This window comes from Hypoxylon fragiforme (genome assembly GCF_022984875.1).
Source record: "Hypoxylon fragiforme strain CBS 206.31 chromosome Unknown GGS25scaffold_9, whole genome shotgun sequence".
Taxonomy (NCBI): Eukaryota; Fungi; Ascomycota; class Sordariomycetes; order Xylariales; family Hypoxylaceae; genus Hypoxylon; species Hypoxylon fragiforme.
The window spans coordinates 262127-283040 of record NW_026054764.1 but is presented as its reverse complement, the minus strand read 5'-3'; the positions used below and the strand labels follow the sequence as shown (position 1 = coordinate 283040).

At 46.4% G+C, this 20914-nt stretch overlaps 6 protein-coding genes and 1 non-coding gene across 7 annotated transcripts; 4 read left to right on the top strand and 3 right to left on the bottom strand.

Annotated features, from left to right (window-relative positions):
- Nucleotides 1-1686: 1686 nt before the first annotated feature.
- Nucleotides 1687-5290, bottom strand: GGS25DRAFT_505670 (uncharacterized protein). The gene has a single exon (XM_049262258.1). It carries the CDS (start codon nucleotides 4609-4611, stop codon nucleotides 1993-1995), a length of 2619 nt encoding a protein of 872 aa, XP_049112749.1. The 5' UTR covers nucleotides 4612-5290; the 3' UTR covers nucleotides 1687-1992.
- Nucleotides 5291-8013: 2723 nt separating this feature from the next.
- Nucleotides 8014-10478, top strand: GGS25DRAFT_437358 (uncharacterized protein). Its single transcript, XM_049258702.1, has 5 exons — nucleotides 8014-8149; nucleotides 8202-8241; nucleotides 8301-9840; nucleotides 9904-10074; nucleotides 10161-10478. The coding sequence occupies exons 1-5, from the start codon at nucleotides 8140-8142 to the stop codon at nucleotides 10398-10400; spliced, it is 2001 nt and encodes a 666-aa protein (XP_049112748.1). The 5' UTR covers nucleotides 8014-8139; the 3' UTR covers nucleotides 10401-10478.
- Nucleotides 10479-11159: 681 nt separating this feature from the next.
- GGS25DRAFT_505664 (uncharacterized protein) lies at nucleotides 11160-13108 on the top strand. The gene is made up of 3 exons (XM_049262257.1): nucleotides 11160-11988; nucleotides 12072-12275; nucleotides 12398-13108. The coding sequence occupies exons 1-3, from the start codon at nucleotides 11789-11791 to the stop codon at nucleotides 12720-12722; spliced, it is 729 nt and encodes a 242-aa protein (XP_049112747.1). The 5' UTR covers nucleotides 11160-11788; the 3' UTR covers nucleotides 12723-13108.
- A 2173-nt stretch (nucleotides 13109-15281) lies between these two features.
- GGS25DRAFT_525120 (uncharacterized protein) lies at nucleotides 15282-15566 on the top strand (the record flags this gene model as incomplete). Its single annotated transcript, XM_049264728.1, has 2 exons — nucleotides 15282-15359; nucleotides 15465-15566. The coding sequence occupies 2 exons, from the start codon at nucleotides 15282-15284 to the stop codon at nucleotides 15564-15566; spliced, it is 180 nt and encodes a 59-aa protein (XP_049112746.1).
- A 1250-nt stretch (nucleotides 15567-16816) lies between these two features.
- On the top strand, nucleotides 16817-16912 carry GGS25DRAFT_t112. Its single transcript has one exon. It is a non-coding gene; the product is annotated as a tRNA-Gln (tRNA).
- A 564-nt stretch (nucleotides 16913-17476) lies between these two features.
- Nucleotides 17477-19039, bottom strand: GGS25DRAFT_505658 (uncharacterized protein). The gene is made up of 2 exons (XM_049262256.1): nucleotides 18393-19039; nucleotides 17477-18289 (listed from the first exon to the last, which is right to left on the bottom strand). The coding sequence occupies exons 1-2, from the start codon at nucleotides 18915-18917 to the stop codon at nucleotides 17792-17794; spliced, it is 1023 nt and encodes a 340-aa protein (XP_049112745.1). The 5' UTR covers nucleotides 18918-19039; the 3' UTR covers nucleotides 17477-17791.
- Nucleotides 19040-19157: 118 nt separating this feature from the next.
- Nucleotides 19158-20879, bottom strand: GGS25DRAFT_505652 (ribosomal protein S17-domain-containing protein). Its single transcript, XM_049262255.1, has 4 exons — nucleotides 20599-20879; nucleotides 20444-20519; nucleotides 20006-20244; nucleotides 19158-19908 (listed from the first exon to the last, which is right to left on the bottom strand). The coding sequence occupies exons 1-4, from the start codon at nucleotides 20698-20700 to the stop codon at nucleotides 19840-19842; spliced, it is 486 nt and encodes a 161-aa protein (XP_049112744.1). The 5' UTR covers nucleotides 20701-20879; the 3' UTR covers nucleotides 19158-19839.
- Nucleotides 20880-20914: the final 35 nt, after the last annotated feature.

The following is a 20914-nucleotide window of genomic DNA, read 5'->3' as shown; positions in this document are numbered from 1 at the left end:
ATTGATTGAATTAATGGATTGATGGATTGATTGATTGAATAGCTGATCTACATATCCTATTGTAAGCTGGCTGGATAGCTGGCTGAATAGCCCGGGCCAGCTTATCCAACGCTGGTTCCAAAGCTGGATCTAATAGCTGTTTGAATAGCTGCTCAACAACCTGATTTATTGATTGATTAAAGACCTGATTGAATACTAGATTAAAGGAATCAAGGGGATTAAGGGGATCAAGGGATTTAAGAACTGATTAAGGACCTGATTAAAGTCACATGACCGGAACATCTTTGCTCAGATTCTCGATCAGCTCTTAGATCCCCTTGATTGCATTAATCCCTTGGTCTCTTTGATTCATTATTCAATTAGGTCTTTAATCACTCAACAAATCAGATCGTTAATCAGGTATTTGATCAGCTATTCAAGCAGCTATTAGATCCAGCTTTGGATCCAGTGTTGGATCCAACGTTGGATGAGCTGGCCCGGGCTATTCAACCAGCTATCCAGCCAGCCAGCCAGCCAGCCAGCCAGCTTGCAACAGGATATGCAGATCAGCTATTCACTCAATCAATCCATCAATTCAATCAATCTGATCAATTCAATCAATCCGATCAATTCAATCAGTCGAATTGAATAAGAAGGGTTGAATAAGAAGGGTTGAATAAGAAGGGTTGATGGCCGGTGTGTTCCCTGCCATCCCAAAAAAGACAGTGTTGCAGGCTGTCACGTGATCCGAAAGATGCTGCATTCAATCAATCCGTCCATCAACCAATCAACCAATCAACCAATCAATCATCAATCCATCAATCAATCAATCCAATCAGTTCAATCCGATTGATTCAATCCGATCAATTTAATCCGATTGATTCAATCCGATCAATTTAATCAGCTGAATTGAATAAGAAGGGTTCAATTGGAAAGGTTGCATTAGAAGGGTTGATGGCTCCTACAGTCCAAAAAAAAGAGTTGCAGCTTGAAAAAGCAGGTCATGTGATCCAATGGATACTGCACCCAATCAAATCATCGTGTCAAAACCTTAAAAATCTTTTGCGTGGCACTAGCCTGAGAGCAGCCTCTGGGACCCACAATTCCAGTGATTCCAGCCAATCTCGACTTTCTTGCACGGGCTATTGAGGTAATTGAATACATATATTTTCCATTCTTATAACAGCTGTAATAGGTTAATCAGATCTTAATGGCCGCTGACGGATCTGAATGTCTCCAGGGCTTATAATAATATTAAACCTTCAATATTCCTTATTTGAAAGCTTAAGCACTTAATGAGACTTGAAGCTTAAGCACTTTTCCATACGTGTGGCTGCATTTGTGGCTCCCCACGTGGCTTGATAGTCTTGGCAAACCTTCCTCTTTTGCAAAGCCCAAAATTCCTCCCCTAGAGACCCACAAGCTTACGTGAACAACATCCCCACCTTCCTAAAGTGGAAAGAGTTTCCTATTTGAGCCTAGCGCGTCTGCTTAGTAAGCCAAATCCCCTTGAGAAAAAAACCGTACAGTAACCCTCGAAAACTCGGGCACATGCAGTTGCAGCAGTTTTGATAAGTTGCACTGAGGTAGTTAACTTAACGGGGCTTTGCAACATTGAGGGTTATGCACTCTGACGCGAAATAGTTGTGGCTGATAACTAAATAACTAGTTACTTTGACGCCACACTATGAAGTCACTAAGGCTACAACATTAACTACACAGTTTGAATTACCAGACTTGTTCACCTTTATTAAACAAGTGAATTAGTTGCATCAATGATATGATCTATAGTAGGATAGTATCATACCAAGCAAACGAAAAACGAAATGAAGATCAAAACCCGAAAAGTAAACCGCACAACGCAACTTTCAAGTATTGTTGGCAGATAGGGGTAAGTACAATACATAGGTAAAGTACCTAGGTGAGGCCATAGTATGAGGCCTTCAAATCCTTTTCCTTCCTCTTTCTTGCTACCATCAGAATCACTATTTCTATCCACCACGGGCAGTGAAATTAATAGGGGTTCTTTCGCGGTCGGCCTCGGCCTCGTCCGCTTCCCCGTCCTCGACCCTTTCCATCTTGTCCTCGCCCTCGCCCTTGTCCTCTCCCTCGTCCCCGTCCCCGTCCCCGCCCCCGTGCACATCCACTATCTACGGGGCTCGGGGGGGCAGGGATATCTTCGGCTGCCTCCTCTCGGCTTGCGACTTCCTGGGTTGCGACTTGGCCAGCTCCCAGGCCCTCTACCTGGACCTCTCCCTGGGCCTCCCCCTGGGCCTGTTCCTGTACTTCTTCCGGTGCTTCTTTCTGGATCTGTTCCTCGACTTGTCCCTGAACTTGTGCCTGGACTTCATCTTGAACTTCCTTCTGGGCCTCTCCCTGGGCCTGTTCCTGTACTTCTTTCGGTGCTTCTTTCTGGATCTCTTCCTGGACCTGTTCCTGGACTCGTCCCTGGACTTCATCTTGAACTTCCTTCTGGACCTCTCCTTGAATTTCTTCCTGGACCTGCTCCTGGGCTTCTTTCTGGATTTCTTGCGTTCCTTCTTCAACTTCAACTGTTTCCAACACGGGCTGGGTCTCGGGCTGGGTCTCAGATTGGTCTTGGGGCTCATCCTGTTCTAGCTTTTGTCGTTCTTCATTCGGCGTGACACCGAGAGGCAGATGCCACCGGAAGTTTAGGTCGGTGAGGCCGTCCAGGTACCATAAGCCCATATCAGAGGAGACGAAGCCTTTGTATTCGAACTCATACTCTTCAGCTTCGCCCAAGCCATCGTCGCTGTCTGAGCACTGGGTGTCCTCATCGTGTGTAGGCACAGTTTCGATACTATCGACGATATTTTCATCGCTGTTACTCTCAACTTCGTCGTTCTCATCGTCACTTCCGACGTTGTTGCTCTCGTCGTCGATGTTTTCAAAGCCGTTGGTCTCACCATTGATGCTTTCGCCGTTATCACTTTCGTTGTCGTTGCTTTCATCATCATTACTCTCACTGTTGTTGCTCTCATCAACATCCATCTCATCGTCCTCGCTCTCGGCGTTGTTGCTTTCATGGCCGTTGCTTTCAATGTCATCATTATCATCATTATCATCGGCACTTTCGTCACTTTCGTCAGAGCTACTATCCGAATCCGAAGAGATGGAGATGATTTCATCATCACCAATCAAGTCCAAGCCGTCTTCGGCTTGCCCGTTCAGTTCCGGCTCCTCGGCAACATTGCTACTGCTGCTACTATCCGAGGTACTTCCACTCGTCGATGAGTCAGAACTCGATGTGCTAAAATTTGTCGATTCCCGTTCAAATGCTGGCTTACTGAGGACCTGCGCCTGAGCGGCGTTCCGCAGCTCTTCTAATTTCATTTTTCGCTTACGGGAACTCGACATTCGACGGACTTTCTTTCCCTTGTCCAGCTTGCCCGGTTGCTCGGTGGTATTTTGCTCGGTAGTGTTTTGCTCGGTAATGTTTTGCTCGATAACACCGTTAGGATGCTGTACGGACATGACCGGGTCCTCGGAAAAGCGGACTCGCTTCACACGTTCGCCGACTCCCGAATTACCTTCGCTACTTGCCTTCCTCTTGCGTTTACTTTTGGGTTCCGATGGAAACAGTATTCCCGTCCTTGCGCCACGGTCAAGGTTGCGCTTTTCTTTGGCGCTAGCTTCTCCTTGGAACTGCTCTTCCGGGCCTTCATATTCGACCGTGATGTTATCTTCATCTAATGGAACGGGGGGGAGTAACTTTTCAATCTCTTCACCAGGCAATCCGCGGTAGCCCCCCCAACTGTGAATGTGCCTCAGACCTTCCTTCTCCCCGACAATAAAACCGTATGACGAGGAAGAGGCCTCATCAAGACGTTCCCAAGCAACTCCAGTTCGAGCTTTCCAGCCGGTAGCCATTAGAGCTTTGAAGTTGAGGATGTGGGGGGGTGGTGAGTCCGGGAGGCCAGTATTGGCTGCCTCATGGTTCCAGAAATCGGCCTGGTTGGTCGCTCGCAAGTGCAACCAGTTCCATATGGCCCAAGCCTCGATCGGATCACACACCTCCAAGAACTTGATCACCTTGCCCCGAAGTACAGTCTCGAGGTTGATGCATGTCGGACAAGGCTCCGTCATGAACCCGATCGTGAAGTTAGTCTGAATTGCCTTCGTATCCTTGATCTTCCTCATCCATTTCCACATGACAGAGTTCACCTCTAGTTCAATTCCATCCATGCCTACCACAAATTGGCTTCCATTCTCAAGACTGTTGCTTTTTCTACGGCCATAGTGTGGTTTCTTGCAAAGCTTGCAACTGGGGACGCGAACAGTGACGTAGCGATGATGCAGCTCGCTCACTCTTGCTGCCCAGTTGTAGTGGTCAGTCTCGCCTACCGTCACCACTTCTTCTCCGTCTGACTCTTCATCGTCTGACTCTGGGCCCCCCAAACGGTAAACTAGTGAGCATTCTTCACAGATGCGAACGATCTTGCTCGGGGGCTGAATGGGAGGCCAGACCAGTTTCGGGCAGTGAAATCGATGGCACGGCTTATGTGGATCGGCGTGTTCGTTAAACAATTCGTTCGAGGCCTCCGTGCAAAGTTGGATGCCTTGAAACTCGTGCCGGCATACGGGGCACTCGAGGCACGATATGCCACACATGGTGTCGAATTGCTTAAGGGGTTATGCACAATATGACAAGACTATGACTTGGTCAGAGTTGCCCCTTGTTTGTTCAATAATCACAGAAGGCACATACCTTAGGCTTTCTGTGTCGGACGTAATGTCAAGCTTTGTTACGTCGATGCTCTTATGTATATAAGGCCGATGAAGTTCCCTCAAGGTGTACTGATAGTCGCAGCTTAAGAGATACGATAGATGCTCAAGGTCACTGCGGTATATACAACAGTCAGCCGAGGTCAATCATAGTTGGGACATATTAGATGATCGACTTACCAATAAGGGGTACGCAATTATCCCCTAAGTCGATAGAATAATATGAGATGATAGAAAGTTCGGATGTGGGATGGTGTATGAGTTGGGGTGGCTCAGCTCCTAATTGTAAATAAGAGAAAGGTTAAGAGAGCGTAAATGAAGGTGGTGGTGAATAGAATGGAATAGAGATCGAGAAAAGTTTTTGGCAACTGATGCTATCAGTTCGAATCGCGTGTCGATGAGATGGATCAATTGTCCTGTATTGTTTTTTTTTCTTTCCTGCAGTCGATGTGATTCAGTGGACTTGCAGGATAGGCAGTGAAAAACTGTTTCGTCTGGTAATTACAGTTAGTAGGAGAGTGACGAGAGGAGATATAAATTTGTTAGAATAAAATTGTTGCCTGACTGCCCAGGCAGGTGTAGACTTACTTGGTAGAGATATGAGTTGGGTGAGTACCTGAGGCACGTAAAGTAAAGCCTTGTATGGTATGGTATGGTATGGTTGCCCTTCAGCCGTGCTCGGGGGCTGTGAGGTTGTTTAGGTAGGTAGGTAGGTAGGTAGGTAGGTAGGTAGGTACTTGGACAGCTGCTGTTGTTTGGAGGTACTGGTTGCTCGTTCTTAGGCACCCTTCTGGATGTAACTGTTTTTTTTTTTTTACCCCTGGAAAATAAGGAGACAATATCGGTGGATAGACCTAACTAGAGGAACTGAACTGTTGATGTTGATGTTGTGTAAGAAGAACAGCAGGTGGTTGTTGCTAGTTCCTCGGTACTCTTCTGGGTGTGGATATATTTTTTTATCCCTGAAAAATAAGGGGAGAATATTGGCGGATGGTCCTGGGTTGAGGAACTGGGTTGTTGATGTCAATGATATGCAAGGAGAATAATAGGTACTCGTTGCGTGTTCAGATGTTCGTTTCTCGTTTCTCAGCACCCTTCTGGATGCTTTGTTGCTCCTGTGAGATAAGGAGAATAATACTGGTTAGTAGGCCTAAGTAGAGTAGTTGAATTGTTGATGATGGGCGAGGAAAATAGCAAGTACTTGATGCTTGTTCACAAGCAACCTTCTGTTCTTTTTTTCCAGAGGAAAAGAAGAAGTAGAAAAGGAATGACGGATAGACCTGGCTGGAGGAACTGAGTTGTTGATAATGTTTAATGAAGATAATAAGTGGTCGTTGCTCGTTTGGGTGTTCGTTTCTCGTTTCTTAACACCCTGCTGGATGCTTTACCTCTGTAGAAGAAGGAGAAAAACACTGGCGGATAGACTTGACCAGATAATGTGAGTTGATGATTTTGCGTAAGTAAAATGATACCTAAGTAGGCAGTTGTTGCTCGTTCCTCAGCAACCTTCTGAATGTGCTGCAACTGGGAGTCGAGGAGCTGATACTGGTGGAAAGACTTGACCAGATAAAGCGAGTAGTTGACAATGCGTAAGGACAATAATACCTAAGTAGATAGGCAGTCGTTGCTCGTTACTCGACACCCTTCTAGGTATTCTAACCCTAGAAGCAAAGGAGGCAATACTGGCTGATAGACTTGACCAGAATAACTGAGTTGTTGCAAATGTGTAGGGAGAATATTTAAAAGAATTTCAGTAGAAAGCACTTGTGGAAAAAAAACCAGACGTGTATTGAGAAGGATCTGATAGGAAGATGAAGTATCCTACTTGAGAAAGTATGGTATAGTTTACTTGCTCAAATTGAGTTGGTATTTTCTTGAATGCAATTGTCTGCAGAATCAATGCTTGGTCTGGGAAGTGGGAAGAATTCATGAAATGTCCACAAGGGAAAAGAAGTTACCATATATTGTAGGCAAGGTAGATAGCATGTAGGCTTCCTCAGGAATCAATGGATGCCTTATTCACAATGGATTGTAGTTGGTTCCTTAGGACTTCCTTAGGAATATAACTTATCAGGTTGAAAAAAAAATCGATATTCACTTGTATAATTTGGATGAGTGCCAATATGGGCGTTTTTTTTTTGTATAAGTCATGTACCTATTCATACCAGATGGATATCGGACGAATGGTACACTCGTAAGGAGGTAGGCACCCCCTTGACAACAACGAGTTCGTCTCCTTACTAACCGTTCTTATTGGCTCCCAACCAGTATCTTGAATTACAAGAGGCAACTACCTCACCGCGCTCAAGTACTGTGTACGGCACGTAGCTACCTATTAGGTCCAGAACGGGTTATGTCCCCATGTACCCTCAGGAGTCTGGAGGGGTATTTGTTTGTGTATTCATTCTTGGAAGTAGCTACGAGTACGCCTATCTAATGTACATATCGAGGCGACTTTTATCGAATATGCATGGTATTCTTTATCTACTCTTTGAAAATCGGCCATGTCGTCGTTGGGTACTTCAAGCTAAGATAGGAGACGAGCTGTTATTCTCCCAAGCTCACTCAACTCAACAACTTTGTTCTTCTCATGAGTAAAAAATATCTGAATGGTTATTTCAAGTTGAATACCTTCAATTCACAGTACCTTGTTATATATTCGAATTTACATGAATTCAGGATCACCATTTCCGTTTGAGTAGCTACTGTATTTATATCGTACGGGTCCGAGGGCCCCACTATAATTGCCATTGTAGTTAGTTTTCGGGGTCAATGATTTAAATGTCGCGGGAATATAACGCTGGCTGTGTAGCAATAACTACTGGGGTACGCAATATCAGATGGCAGGAGTTATGTGATGCGATTTTAGTTGAAAGAAACGGCGTTCATGGCAGTTGGTAGTACCAACTTGGTACTACTAGGTACTAAGGTGATGGTAAAATGTATTAGGTACAGTACCTAGGACCTAGGTAAGCCTGCGTCGTTTCAATGTTCCTCTCTGGTATTTAAATCATCTGGAAGTTACTAGGTACCTACCTGGTAATACATCTTGAAACATTTCATTATGTCGGAAGTCGCGATGAAAATGAACATTGAAGTTTAGGTATACTAGGTACATATACATACCTTGTACCATGTAGTTCAAGTTCAAAGTTAGATTCATAGGCATAGCCACAACGTGTAGTTATTCTGCAAAGCCACAATCTAAACCACTGATGTCACAGCATTAAAGTGCTTATCGATATTATTGTGGCGCGTTTCACGACGCGTCCAACAACTTCAATTAACATTACTATGTAAACTACACATAATATCCAACTTCTACTACAACACTCCTTACTTTGAAATAATGTACTCGGTAGGCCGGGATGCGAATTTGTTTACATAGAATTACCAAGTCACCTTAGAGACAGAATGGCAACCAGTAAGCATGAATACAAGATGATAGCAAATATTAGCTAATACGAATGTACCAGGCCGTGAAGAGCGCATGCAACAGCGCATGCGTGGAGCTGGGTATGTGATTATCTTGCTAATATTACTCTCATGACCTTCATTAATGGTTGAGTTTATAGACGTCATGAAGTCGCGGACGATTCATTTGGCTTCGTCCTCCCGGGCGTTGTTGAAGCATCTCCAGCTCCCCCCACACCAACTGCTCCTACGCCAGCTGCTCCTACACCTGCACCACCACCACCACCACCATCTATACCACGGTCCGAGCCAAATACTTCTGCGAAACGACGGCGGTTGAATCCCGAAGCTGCTGTAGCTAGCTCACAGCCACCCTCTAGCGCTATTAGGTCACCCCCAAGATCTTCAACCCAACTTAGTGGAGCCCGAGCAGACCCCTATAGTGCTCTTGAAGATGATAGCCCCGAGAATGTACCAGAATCTTCGGATGCGCCAATTCCGGCATCCGAGGAGCCGCAGGTCGAGGACGGCACAACAGAGAATATCCCGGATGTCATACGAAGCCCAGAACCGCCCAGCTTCGTGGCAGAGGAAGTCACGGAAAGTCCAGCTCATGCCCCGGGAAGTGGTCAGAGGCGTTCGATTAGGGTTCCTGAGAGTTTGACTCAGAGCGCGAGGTTATTAAAAGCTGCGACAGACGAAGATGGCGGACCTACGGGCGAGTTCGAGTTATCCTCGCCTCTTGCACGGAAAAGTAGGGCGAGTGCTGCGACTACGATTGCGGCTTCCGCACGATCAACACGGACGGGACTGGGAGTACCGCTGGGAACAGATATTACAAAGGATGTTATTGAAGAAGTTTCTCCGGTACCTCCACCACGTCAGACGAGTGACGGTACAACAGTCACGAAACCTACACGATCTACGAGAAGCCAGAATAGAGTAGCTACTCCTAGTGAAGTGGATCAGTTGTCCTCACCCCCCGAGGCTGCGGGAACTAGTAGTGCTAGGAAACCAAAGTTGAGGGTAAAGTCGAAACCCATAATCGAATCAGCCAAGGCCAAAGCTAAAGGCAAGGGCAAGGGCAAGGGCAAGGAGATTGTCAAGGGCAAAGGCAAAGGTAAAGAGGTCGAGGTTGAAGCTCAGGAGGAAGAAGCAGAGGTTGAGAACGAAGTAGCTGAGGAGGTTAATATCCAAACCGCTGCCAAAACGATCGGCCGCAAGCGCCCACGGGTTAGTGTACCTCGCGAAGCATCCCCAGAATTACATTCCAAAGATGTGGAGGATGTGGAGGATGTTCGCCCAGCGAAGAAGAGCAAACAGAGAAGAGTGCAAGCCAGTCCAGCGAAGCAGTCAAAGCCCAAAGCACCTAAGAGCAAAGACAAGCCATCCAAGAGGAGACGAAGTGATGGAGAGGCAATTCCCATCATTGTGCAGAGATACACCAAACGGATGCATCTGAATGAAGGGGATAGCGATGCAGATATCCTCAACGCTGATATTCCATTTGCCAATCGCGGTGGCGTCAACGTAATTGACGTGTTAGCGCAAGTATGCGAAGAAGTGATCGATTCGAGCCTAGAAACGCTTCACGAAGCAGCAGTCAACGCGAAGGACCCGAGCTCGAAAAAGGAGTTCAGAACGAAGCTTCGAGCTTTGGAAGCATTTCAGGAAGAATTACGGACAAGACTTTTAGAGCATGTGAGTGACTACAATAGCAGTGAATATGTCTATGTACGTTTATTAACACATCTATCTACCTAGACTATCGCTCTGGATACTATGCATGCGCTTAAGAAGCGAGTGCGTTCAGTCCAGAAGGAAAAGCTTACGCTTCGAACCGAAATAATGCGTATCCGAGCCGAAAGAGAGCAAGTAGCTCTGAAGATGGATGCAGTAAGAATCCGCCATGAGGCGGCAAACAGGACTTCATTGGTATGCTCATTTGACTTTACTGGATAATACCTACTTAGGGTATTAAACGTACGATTTGAAATGTTAAGTTGCTAACGATTACGAAGTATCAACTCGGACTTTCTACGACGATGGACGATATTGAGTTAGCTGTAGAGAATGGGAGGTCGGCGCCAGAGCTAAACACGAAGGAAAAGAAGACAGCGGAGCTGGCCAACTTGGAATTGCTGATCGATAGAATTGCCAGCCAAGCAAGTGGTGCTGGCGACGGTGGCGGAAGTCTGAACCAAATCAAGGACTTCAACTCGTTTCTCGAGCGCGCTGCTGCTGCCCTTGAACGAAGGTGATTGATTGGTGCATACCTACCTCGTATGATACACACGTGTGGAACAACTGGGGAGATATTTCGGCTAGGAGTCTTTTAAGACGAAGTGTGTACGAAGGTGTAGTTAATGTTGGTCGGAAGCTTACAGCAGACATTGAGGTCTACACAACACCTCACTTAATGGACTAAGAACATTGAAGCTTCGAATGTGGGAATGCAGAAGTCTGGGCCTCCCCTCGCGGGGTGACAGGTTAACTGGGCATCATTAGCCATCTGTTGGATGCGCTGATTGCGCTGATTGCGAATCGCGTAGTTAGTGAGGTGAGGGGGATTGGCGTTATCTTTTTTTTCTTCGGCCCTTCTATTGTGAACTGATGAGCCTTGGGGCATGTATTGTATTGTACATAAGATACCTCAAGTGCTAAGGGTGGCATAAGGCATTACATGTAGATGTAACTACTGGATGCACCCGTTCTTGGTAATGTCGGTACTTGTGCCTGGCTAATGTGCGCAAAGCCAGATCCAGACCAATGCTGGTGGCTTAAACTCTTCTATATGGGGTTCTCTAGATGGGGTTCTCTAGATGGGGTTCCCTTTTAAAAAAGCCGCGTAGCCTATCAAATCACACCAAATCACCCTTAGCTCTGGAGAATTAGGCAGGCTAGCAGCCTAGATGGGGTTTTCCCTCAGTGCTCACTGCTCAGGTGGGCTAATTCTAGCTCTTCTAGAAGCCCACATGGCATTGGTAGGTAGGTAGGTACCTTTGTAGTTGCAACAACATATCCATTCTAAGCTTCTTAACGAAATGCCCTACGATGGCGTCAATTCTTAGTAGGGAATCCTTAGCTGACAAAACTTATACGGCGGTGATGTTGAGAAGGAAAAGGAAGAGGAAAAAGAAAAAGAAAAAAAAGCAGGCCATTGTAATCTGGAATGTCACATCATTCCATGGGAGCTTAACAGCACATGGGCCCTAATGATAGTCCACCGTGGAGAACTTTTTACATTTCGTACCTATGTTCCAATGGCCGTCAAGCGTGTCTAGAGGTAATAGTTAGTTATTGGTCTTTTTTCTTTTTTTTATAGAAGAGAGTAAGTGCACTGTCTTCTCTTGGCATACTTGCTCAGCCAACGGAGCTGTCATCATGGGAATTGCAATTTACAACTACTTCTAATAGCCAACATGTTCTCGTGTTTTTCCTCCTTTCTCTCTCTTCACCTTCACCACCTTCGTTTCCGTCTCCTTCTTGAAGCTTCTTCGTCTTCGGCCTCTCCTTCTGCTTCTTCTTCACCACTCGGCTCTAGTCGTGGCTATATTATTCACTTCTACCGCCAAGACATACATATATATATATATATCCTTGAAGAGAAGAAAAGCATAGAACGAGTCTCTATAAAACATCCGTCACCATGGCTAAATTCGACTACCCCTACCGGAAGAGCGTGAACATCACGGCATGGGTTGCTCAGTTCGTCGTGTGCATAATCCTGATAATCTCCTCGGCTCTGGTCCTCAAGATGGTTGGCGCGATGGATAATAATGACGACGGGCAATATAACGAGGAGACGGAATATGAGAATGCGATGAGTGAATACAGTGGGCTTTTAACGCATGTTGCCTTCGCCAATTTCCAATATCAAAGTTGGGAATATAATGATCGATCAAATGACTAACACGAATTCAAATACGCAGTTCCGCCGCTGGTCTCCAAATCGCCATCACCGGCCTCACCATCATCTTGAACATCGCCGAGATCGTCTTGGTCGCGAAGAAGCGGATGCACCCGGCACTCTACCTATCGAGCGCCTGCGTCAAGACCACGATATGGGCTGTTATCTTCATAATGAACCTGATCACTCTCTCGGTCATTTCCATTATCTTGACGCTCATCCTACTGTCAGTATACCCTTTTTTTTTCTTCTTTCAACCGCCCATTCACCTCCCCGAGCGGTATAGGAAGTCGTTGGCAAGCTCCGCAGCAGAACCAAACAACTGACTCTAAAATAAAATAAAAACAGCACAACGTCCATAGTCCAACTAACCTACGGCGCGCTCCTCATCCACCGCAAGCGGCGGGGCACCCTGACGCGCGGCGTCTACAAGCCGGCGTCGAACCCGGAAGTGTGCGTCGAGACCGGGTACGGCAGCTACGGGTACTACCCGCAGCCGCACTCGAACATCAGCACCGAGTACAAGTCGCCGGCGGCCATCCTGCCGCCGCACTACGGGGGAGGGGCAGCGGGGCAGGGGCAGGAGGGGGGCTACCACATGCAGAGCGGATATGTGCCGCAAGTACCGCCCGCGTCGTATGAGGTTGACGGACGGTCTAGGGATGCTTATTGATGGCCTGCTTTTCTGAGTCGAAAGTGGTATGAGCGCTTGATTCTTTTTTTTTTTCGTTTTGCCTTTTGCTTCGCTTTGGTGGTTACCCGCGACGATACTTCATTGTTTTTTTTTTGCCGCGGGATCACTTGTGATGATACCCATATATACCAAGTTTTTTGTTTATGGTTGGTTGTTGTTGTCGTTTTTTTTTTCGACTTGGATGTAATAAGGGGTTGGGTTATGGATATGGAGGGAATAGAATCTACCTAATCTAGGTATTGTACATAGGGACATAGGGGCATAGGGGCATATGGAGTACCGAGGTGAAAAGGTAGATACCGTGTAAGCACCTAAACTGTAGATATAGAATACAACATGTATATTGAGAACATGACATAATAATGGGCGCCTCCTTGCCTAAGCCCGTTTATATTAACGTTATTCAAATTGTTTATTAATTATTCTTACATGCTTATACGGCGTACTGTTATACGGCGTAAATGCTGTTGTGTCGAAGTGACCAACATAAGCCGGTGTCGTGGGAAAGTGCCAACAAAATACATATGTTAATCTTGGAAAATTGTATGGAAGAGATAAATGAGATAAACTGTCATGACAATTCAGATTGAAGTTCAATCTTAACATACTATTATCTTAGCAATGGCTTTTCCATTGATGGGGGATTGGGCTTTTAGTTATATGTTACTAACCTAAGGTTAGTGAGTTAAGTTAGTGCAGTGTTATGGATATGTGGGTCGCTATCCAATGTCCAACCTCACCATAACAGTGAATTGACAGCACTGAATGTCAGGCACGAAACAGTTTCATTTCATTCAAAGTTTTCAGGTACATGACCACCTGCTGTACATGCATAACTACTACTAGTATAACTACTACTAGTAGTACCTGATATACCCAAAATCCCGCTTACACACACCGTCGGCAATTTTCATCTTCACCTTCAATGCTGTCAATTGCATAACATGTTTCTTCTTCAATATTTCCTCGTGAAAAGCATTGACCTGACCAAAGTCAGCAAAACGGCGGGAATGGCGGGGAACCTTCAAATGTAACATACTAAACATCATGTCTCTGATACGAGGAGCAGCAAAACCTGCTTTAACCAAAAAGGATACAACGAAGAGAATCTCAAAATAAGGCACAGCCACTGTTCAGGCCTAGTTCAAATTCGAACACACATACTGCATAGTAAACATTGGAATTATGAACCAACCAAGTGTACCAGCTTTCTTTTGTTTTTTCAGCTCGAATGGTCAAAGTCTTGCTTAGTCTAGAGCTCAATGGGTACTGCATCTCACGGTACATATGAAGCAACTGATTTACATACCTGGGTTATATCATGTAATTAATTACCCTTCCGCCTAGGATTTAAGTACCGAGAGTCAGGCCATCGTGGAGAATTGATTGGCTCCACCCTCTTCGTGTGGGCTGTATTATTAACGCGCATCCCATTTGGGGTTCGTTATCATCAATGCATACATAACATACATGGTACACGTACCAGTACTATGTAATGTACTAATTCCAGGTTAACATTATTATGTATTATGTAGGTAGGTTGGTAGTTATTGATGTTGATATTAATGGATAGGCGGCCTCTCGTCGATATACGAAGTTTCCCGCTTTGGTATTGGATGATCAGGCAGCTTACGACGAAGCATCACAATCACTACGCTACCTTTCTATCTAGGGTACTCATACATACTAGTGCCATCATTGCCTTGCCTTCAATTTCCCTACATACATATAGCAGCTACTCAGGTACATACTACGTACATACTGCCAGGTAGGTGAGGAGCAGCAACTTACACAACACCAGTGACTGGACCCATGTAAAATGATCTCCCCCGGGCCCCGGCTACTAATCGTCAAGCTTTCGTGGCGTGCAGGTGGATTGGGGGCAGTTGGGGTCGTGCTGTTCCCAATCAAGGTCCAGTCAGGCAAGGGTCTGTATCCATGCCCTACGTACCTGCCTTGATACACGCATGTATTGTAGTAATGTACTGTACAATAGCTATCCTAGGTTAGGTAGGTACTAGGTAGGACCTGAAAAAGGGGACTGGCTGGATTGAATGTTGATTGATCAAGTGATGTAGGGGCTTCCTTCCCTCTCCGTTAGTGATACAGAGCTATACATCACATCCTACAGTAACAGGTAGTACCGTCCGTGCCCAAATACAGCCTACATAGTTACATAGTACGTACAATACATAGCCACCCCAGTGAATCAGAAGTCGATGGGCTAGGATGCGTGCGTCGCTGCTGCTGTTTGGAGGAATCACCTTTTGGGCATGACCATCCCATCTGCCGTTATATCCGCCGACTAGATAAAGAAGCTTGCTCTCCCCTCTTTCTTAAACGCGAACAGTTTTGAAATCCTCACTCACCGCTCTTAAAAACTTCTTACTACTTCTCCAACCCATCTCGTAGTTTTTCTCGCCAGTCGTGAAATTCTCGCCATAAGCAAGCTCTCTCTCACGATCAATTGAAATCGTCCTTACCCTCTACTCTACTCTCGGGTTTTTATCCATCAATCCCTTTTTCCAAACCATCAAAATGCCTTCTCCCCAAGAACCCCAGCAACAAGCTCCCATGGAGATGACTGCCACTGACGGCGTCGTTACCCAACAGCCTGTAGGTACCCATTTCCATTTACAAGCCCCCCCATTGCCTGCCACCACAGGTTTAGCATATCACCTCTTGGGGATACTTTTGCATTAACACTGTAAACCAATCTAGTCCTCGGAACCTCAACCCGAGTTCGGAAACATGCGCGGTGGTGAAGAGGCTGGCTGCGAGATCTGCTGCGGTCTCTGCGCCTGCGACGAGGGCTGCTGCTAGACCTAGATCTAGACCCTAGACCTGGCGCCCCTACTGATGCCGACTCTTACATCTCCACAGCAAACTGCGTCTTGTCACACGATGGGGGGTGAAAATTCCCGCAGGCAGTCTCGGAAATACCAGATTACATGGCGCCAGCGCTACTGCATGAATTGATGTCTCTCCCGTCTGACGTTTCGGTATCACAAGGGTCCTCCTTCCTGTCAGCACACATGAAAATCCATTTGACGATGTTGCGGTGTTCGGGGAGGGGTTGATCTGAAATGGTTTGCGGTGGTGGTTTCTCGTTGTCTATAGCAGATGAAAGATAGAGAGATGCGGTTCTTTTTCTTATCAATAGAAATGTTTCGATGATTTTTTTTTACCATGATTTGCTGTCAATGTTCAATACGTGTTATGTTAGCTTGTTGCCGTCGTATGACCACGTTCCCTAGCCCTTTCGTCGCTCGATTATCCTCCAAACATGTCTCCCCCAACTAGAAGACACAGCAGCTATGTCGCATGTCGTTGAATAGATTTGTAAGTCCATCCATTGTTTCTATTTCGGTATCGAAATAAGCATTTGCCTCCATGTCTTGGTGTCTTGGCGATCTCTTGGCAAGTGGCATCCCTCCCCGACTTTGTTCATGGTTCGTGTACATAAGATTCCCACACTTGTGACGGGATGATGTATGTATGTATGTATGTATGTATGTATGTATTTACACGTGTAGGTAGGGTATGTAGGGTAGGGTAAAGGTACAATATTTTGACGGGCTGATTTGTTGGTTATTGCATCATTTGTTGTCGTTCTTTCATTATGTACTCTGGGGGGGGAGGTTTAATTACGTGTGTATTTGTATTTCTTCACGCGTTGACTTTTAGTCATGCTAGGTACCTAGTTAGGCATTTGTTTTGTATTTGTGGTTTACATGTTTAGTTAGTTATTTGTATGCGAAACTGCTTTTATCTTCTTGTTTGTATATAGTTACTGTAAGTCATATTTTCAAAGTCTGTTGATAGTAATATTCACTTATTATTCTCGCTGTCCTACATACATTAACTAGCATGTTTCAAGGCTCAATCAAAGAGGGGGTGGGGAGCTGGGCGCCGGTGTTCGGCCGACCAAAAAAGAAAGCGACCGGCGCAAACCAAACTGATTTTTAATTTATTTAGCCGACACTGTCTTTAGTCACGTAGTTAGTCAGTTAGTTAGTTAGTTACCCTACTTATTTATAGGCGTTTAACGCACGCATTTTCATCCAATCATGGGTTTCCTGGTGTAATGGCTAGCACTGCGGATTCTGACAGCTTAAATCAGAATTTCAAAATTTCCGCCAATCTGGGTTCGATTCCCAGGGAGACCTTTCATTTTTTGCTTTTTTTTTGTTCTTTTCTTACTTACTTACGTTCTCCCCCCTTCCTGCCCCTTTTTTTTGTTTGGTCTTTTTCATTACAAAAAGGAATTAAATTCTTTTTCTTTTGGCAACGGCTACACACGGTTCAATTAGTATATCGGCCGCTATTTTGAGCATGTTTTATTCTATCTAGTCAATTTAGAAGCGAGCGGCCTTCTTTTCGAAAAAAAAAAAAAAGTTCAAATGGTCAAGTGAGTAGTGAGTGATTGATGTTGGTTGACCCAGTCCGTCGGGTCGTCGGTCTAAACTAGGTGACCGCACCGCACCGCGATGTCTGTCGAGTCATGGAATGCATCCGCACGAGGCTTGTACGAATGGAGGTAATTAGATACTGCGCTGCGCCAAGATGGATGGGTGGTTTTTGGTTTCCCGGGCGGGTTCGCTGGAGGTGCATAGTTCATATTCCCATGTTCTTAGGCTTAATGTGCAGGCATACATACCTACATACACCTGTATGTGTTATGTGTAATGTGTATGTTAGTTAGGTATTGACTGACCCATAGAGACCACGGAGTAAATATCACAAGTATAGTACATTTTCATCCTGTAATCTATCTATAACTCGATATACAGGCCGGATCCCCCCCAGACCGTTCGTTGCCCATGCGCCGCCTCCTAAGGAAACCCTCGTGGACTTCGTACTTCATAAGCATGCATATGTATGTTTGGTATAGGAGGAACCTATATATCTAACCTAGCAGATGAGTAGGTAGGCAGGTAGGTAGTAGGCATGTGGAGTAGAGAAATAGAGCAATGCATCAACCAAGCCAACCAAGCCAACCAACTAACGCATTGCCTGTCGCATTGTACATTGATCCACATCACTACCTACTTATCCTTGGGGTTGTCGCCGCTGCGGAAAGTGCCCGCCACTTTATCCCACATCGTCTCCTCGCCCCTCTGCTTGCGGACCCGCCGGTCCTCGTCCTGCTGCCTCCACAGGTCGTACACCCGCCCCGCAACCTCGTTCTTCGCGCGCCACTCCGCGCGGAAGGCCTCTTCTTCCGCGGCGCGCTCCTCCTCGGGAACCTTTTTTAACTTGGCGCGCAGTGCTTCTAGCCTGTCTGGTGGTAGCTCTTCCAGCTCGCCTTGTGGCTGTTGCTGTGGCTGTTGCTGCTGCTGTGGTCGTTCTCCCGGAATGGGTGCGACTCGAGGTATCAACGGCGGGAACTTGGGGATCGGCAGTCCGGCCTCTCGCGCCGCGGTGATCTCGGCTTCTTGCGCCACGACTCGTTGGTATAGCGTGTCGGCGTGTAGTTGGATTTCTTCTTCGGCCTCGGGCGAGCGGTCGGTGATCGACAGGTAGCCTAAGGCTTTGAGTAGTCTCTGTGTGCGATTGTCTAGTATCAGCACCTCTCCCTCTTGTCCGGCCAACTCCTAATCATCAAGAAGAAATGGATGGATGGAGGCAAAGTGACTTGAAACTCACAGTCTGCGTCATGTAGCACTTTTCAAATTTCCTGACTTGGTCTCGACACATCGTCATGCGCTCGGTGAAGGTTGGGTTGTTCATGCACTGGCGCCAATCCATCTGCTCGAAGGCGCAGTTCTCCAGCGCCGCCCTGCCAATCTGACTCTTGCGCTCCTTATATCCCTCCAGCACATCCATCAACCTCTCATGGTCGCTCTTCGTCTCGGCCTCAATTTCTGCCAGCGGCCTGTACGTCTTCCACAGGTGCGCATATCGTCCATCTTGGTACTGACTGTCCTTAGGAACGACCGGCTTGTTCTCCTCCGCCTCCTTTGCCGCAGCCGCGGCGGCATCGTCTGCTACCTGCTGCTGCCTTTTTGCCTCCGCTTCCGCGGCGATCGTTGCTGCCGTTGCCGGCTTTTGCGCGGTCTTGTATTTCACGGGGGATTCTCGCTCGAGGAATTCGCGGAGCTTGGGGTCGAGGTTGCGGAGCGGATCATCGGTGCTCGAGCCCGAGGACCAAAGACTGTCCCACCAACCCATCGCGATGCATAAGGTCCTCGAAAAGAAGACAAGCCGTAGCGGGGGAAATGATATTAGTATTTGGTGGTCGAATTGGGCGATGCCCCTCCAATCAATAAATTCCCAAATTCTTTTTTGCGAAGTGAAAGATGCCAAAAGTTTGTTATCGTTATCGGAGACTGAATATGCATGTAAACTGTATTAATCGATTATCGAGCTCATGATGCCCTTTTCACTCTGATTACTAACATTGAAGTGCCACCAGGAACTCATCCCCTACAGCATATCCCAGCCTCAACAAATGATACATGACCGTGAGATTATGGACTGAGTTACCAAGGCTATCAAGAAGCAAAGAAATAGAAGACTCAAAATTAATGCAGAGTCTAGGCATTGACTATCAAAGCGTCTTATACTGTCTGACAGGTACGAATGGCCCACCGCGTAGAGTAAGGGGCTAGGTGAAAATAGATCAATATCAATATGATTTGGATTAATGGGCGACTTCGTTCGATAATGTACCATTTTACTTATGTACGAGCAGAAATCAACCTAGAAAGCAGAATTGCTTTGCGTTGGGATGCTGTCTCCGGAAGCCCGTTCTGACAAAACAAATGGCATCCTCTGTGGCTAGTGATGGGCGTGGGCGGACCAGTGAAGCAACTTGATTCATAAATCGGCCTCGAGGATTGATATACGGCCAATCTAAGACTACGATTTCATTCTTTCAACAGAAACTAGTCCAACGAGGCGAGCCATGTCAAATGACAGTCACACAATTAGAGGTTGAACAGGACCAGTGGTATTTCCATTTTTATTTCTCAGAACTGCCGATGGTGCATCTTTGTGCCCTAGCAGAAAGCCTATGAATCACCCGTTCCGAATCTGCGATCATGAAGAACCAAGCAACAACGCCATCGATGCCCAGAAAAGATGCCCAAGTTTAGAACTTGCTGAACTTCTTGACCGACTTGCCGGTTCGGGGAAGTACACGGAGGACGTTGAATCGCACCTATCGTATTGACATTAGCAAACTGAAGCGACGTATACATGCATTATCCACAAAATAAAATGAATAGATTTCGCATGGTGGAATATGGAGAGCGTACCGTCTTGCTCAGAGGTCGGCATTGACCAACTGTGACCTGATCACCCTCCTCAACACGGAAAGCGGGGGAAACGTGTGCGGCGAGGTTCTTGTGTCGCTTCTCGTATCGGGCGTACTTAGGGATGAACTTCAGGTACTCGCGTCGGATGATGACAGTTCGGTGCATCTTAGTGGAGACGACGGTGCCGGTTAGGATACGGCCACGGATAGAGACGAGACCGGTGAAGGGGCACTTCTTGTCTGTGTTAATATCGCGGTTAGCATCGTCATCTTCGGTATTTTATTTTCTAATTGCTTGTTCGTTTCCAGCCGCCAAGTTTGCAGGATTCCGAGAGATCTTGGAGGTAGTTCGGACAACCAAAGCGACAAGCGCACATGACACACAAAACACCTCGAATATTTCTCCAATGATTTTTTCAGATTTATGTTATTCACGTACCGATGTAGCTTCCCTCAATGGCGGTCTTGGGGGTTCGGAAACCCAGACCGACGTCCTTGAACCATCTTCGGCCACCCTTTAAAGAGAGAGAATGTCAGTAACATGTCAATGCAAGTAGAGTAAGCAAAGCAAGTAGAGAATAGTATCAAACTCACCTTTCCAGGTCGCGTGGACTTGGCCTTGATCTTAGAGTTCTGGAAGATATGGGGCTGCTTTTGGAAAGCACGCTCCGACTGTACAGTCAATTCTGTGGCCATGTTTGCGATGGGTTATGGTGATCGCAAAGGTGGTTAGAGTCGGAGGTTGTCGTGATGTTGTTGTTGGATAGCGGATTTGCGAATGCGAAAAGGTACCGAAGATTGGAAATGAGAAAAAAAAATAAGGTCGAAAATGTTTAGTTGTGTGGGCTCTTCTCGCTTGTGGGTGGTGCAGGTATCCACTTCTTTTGAGGTTCAGCCCGTTTGTTGTGGC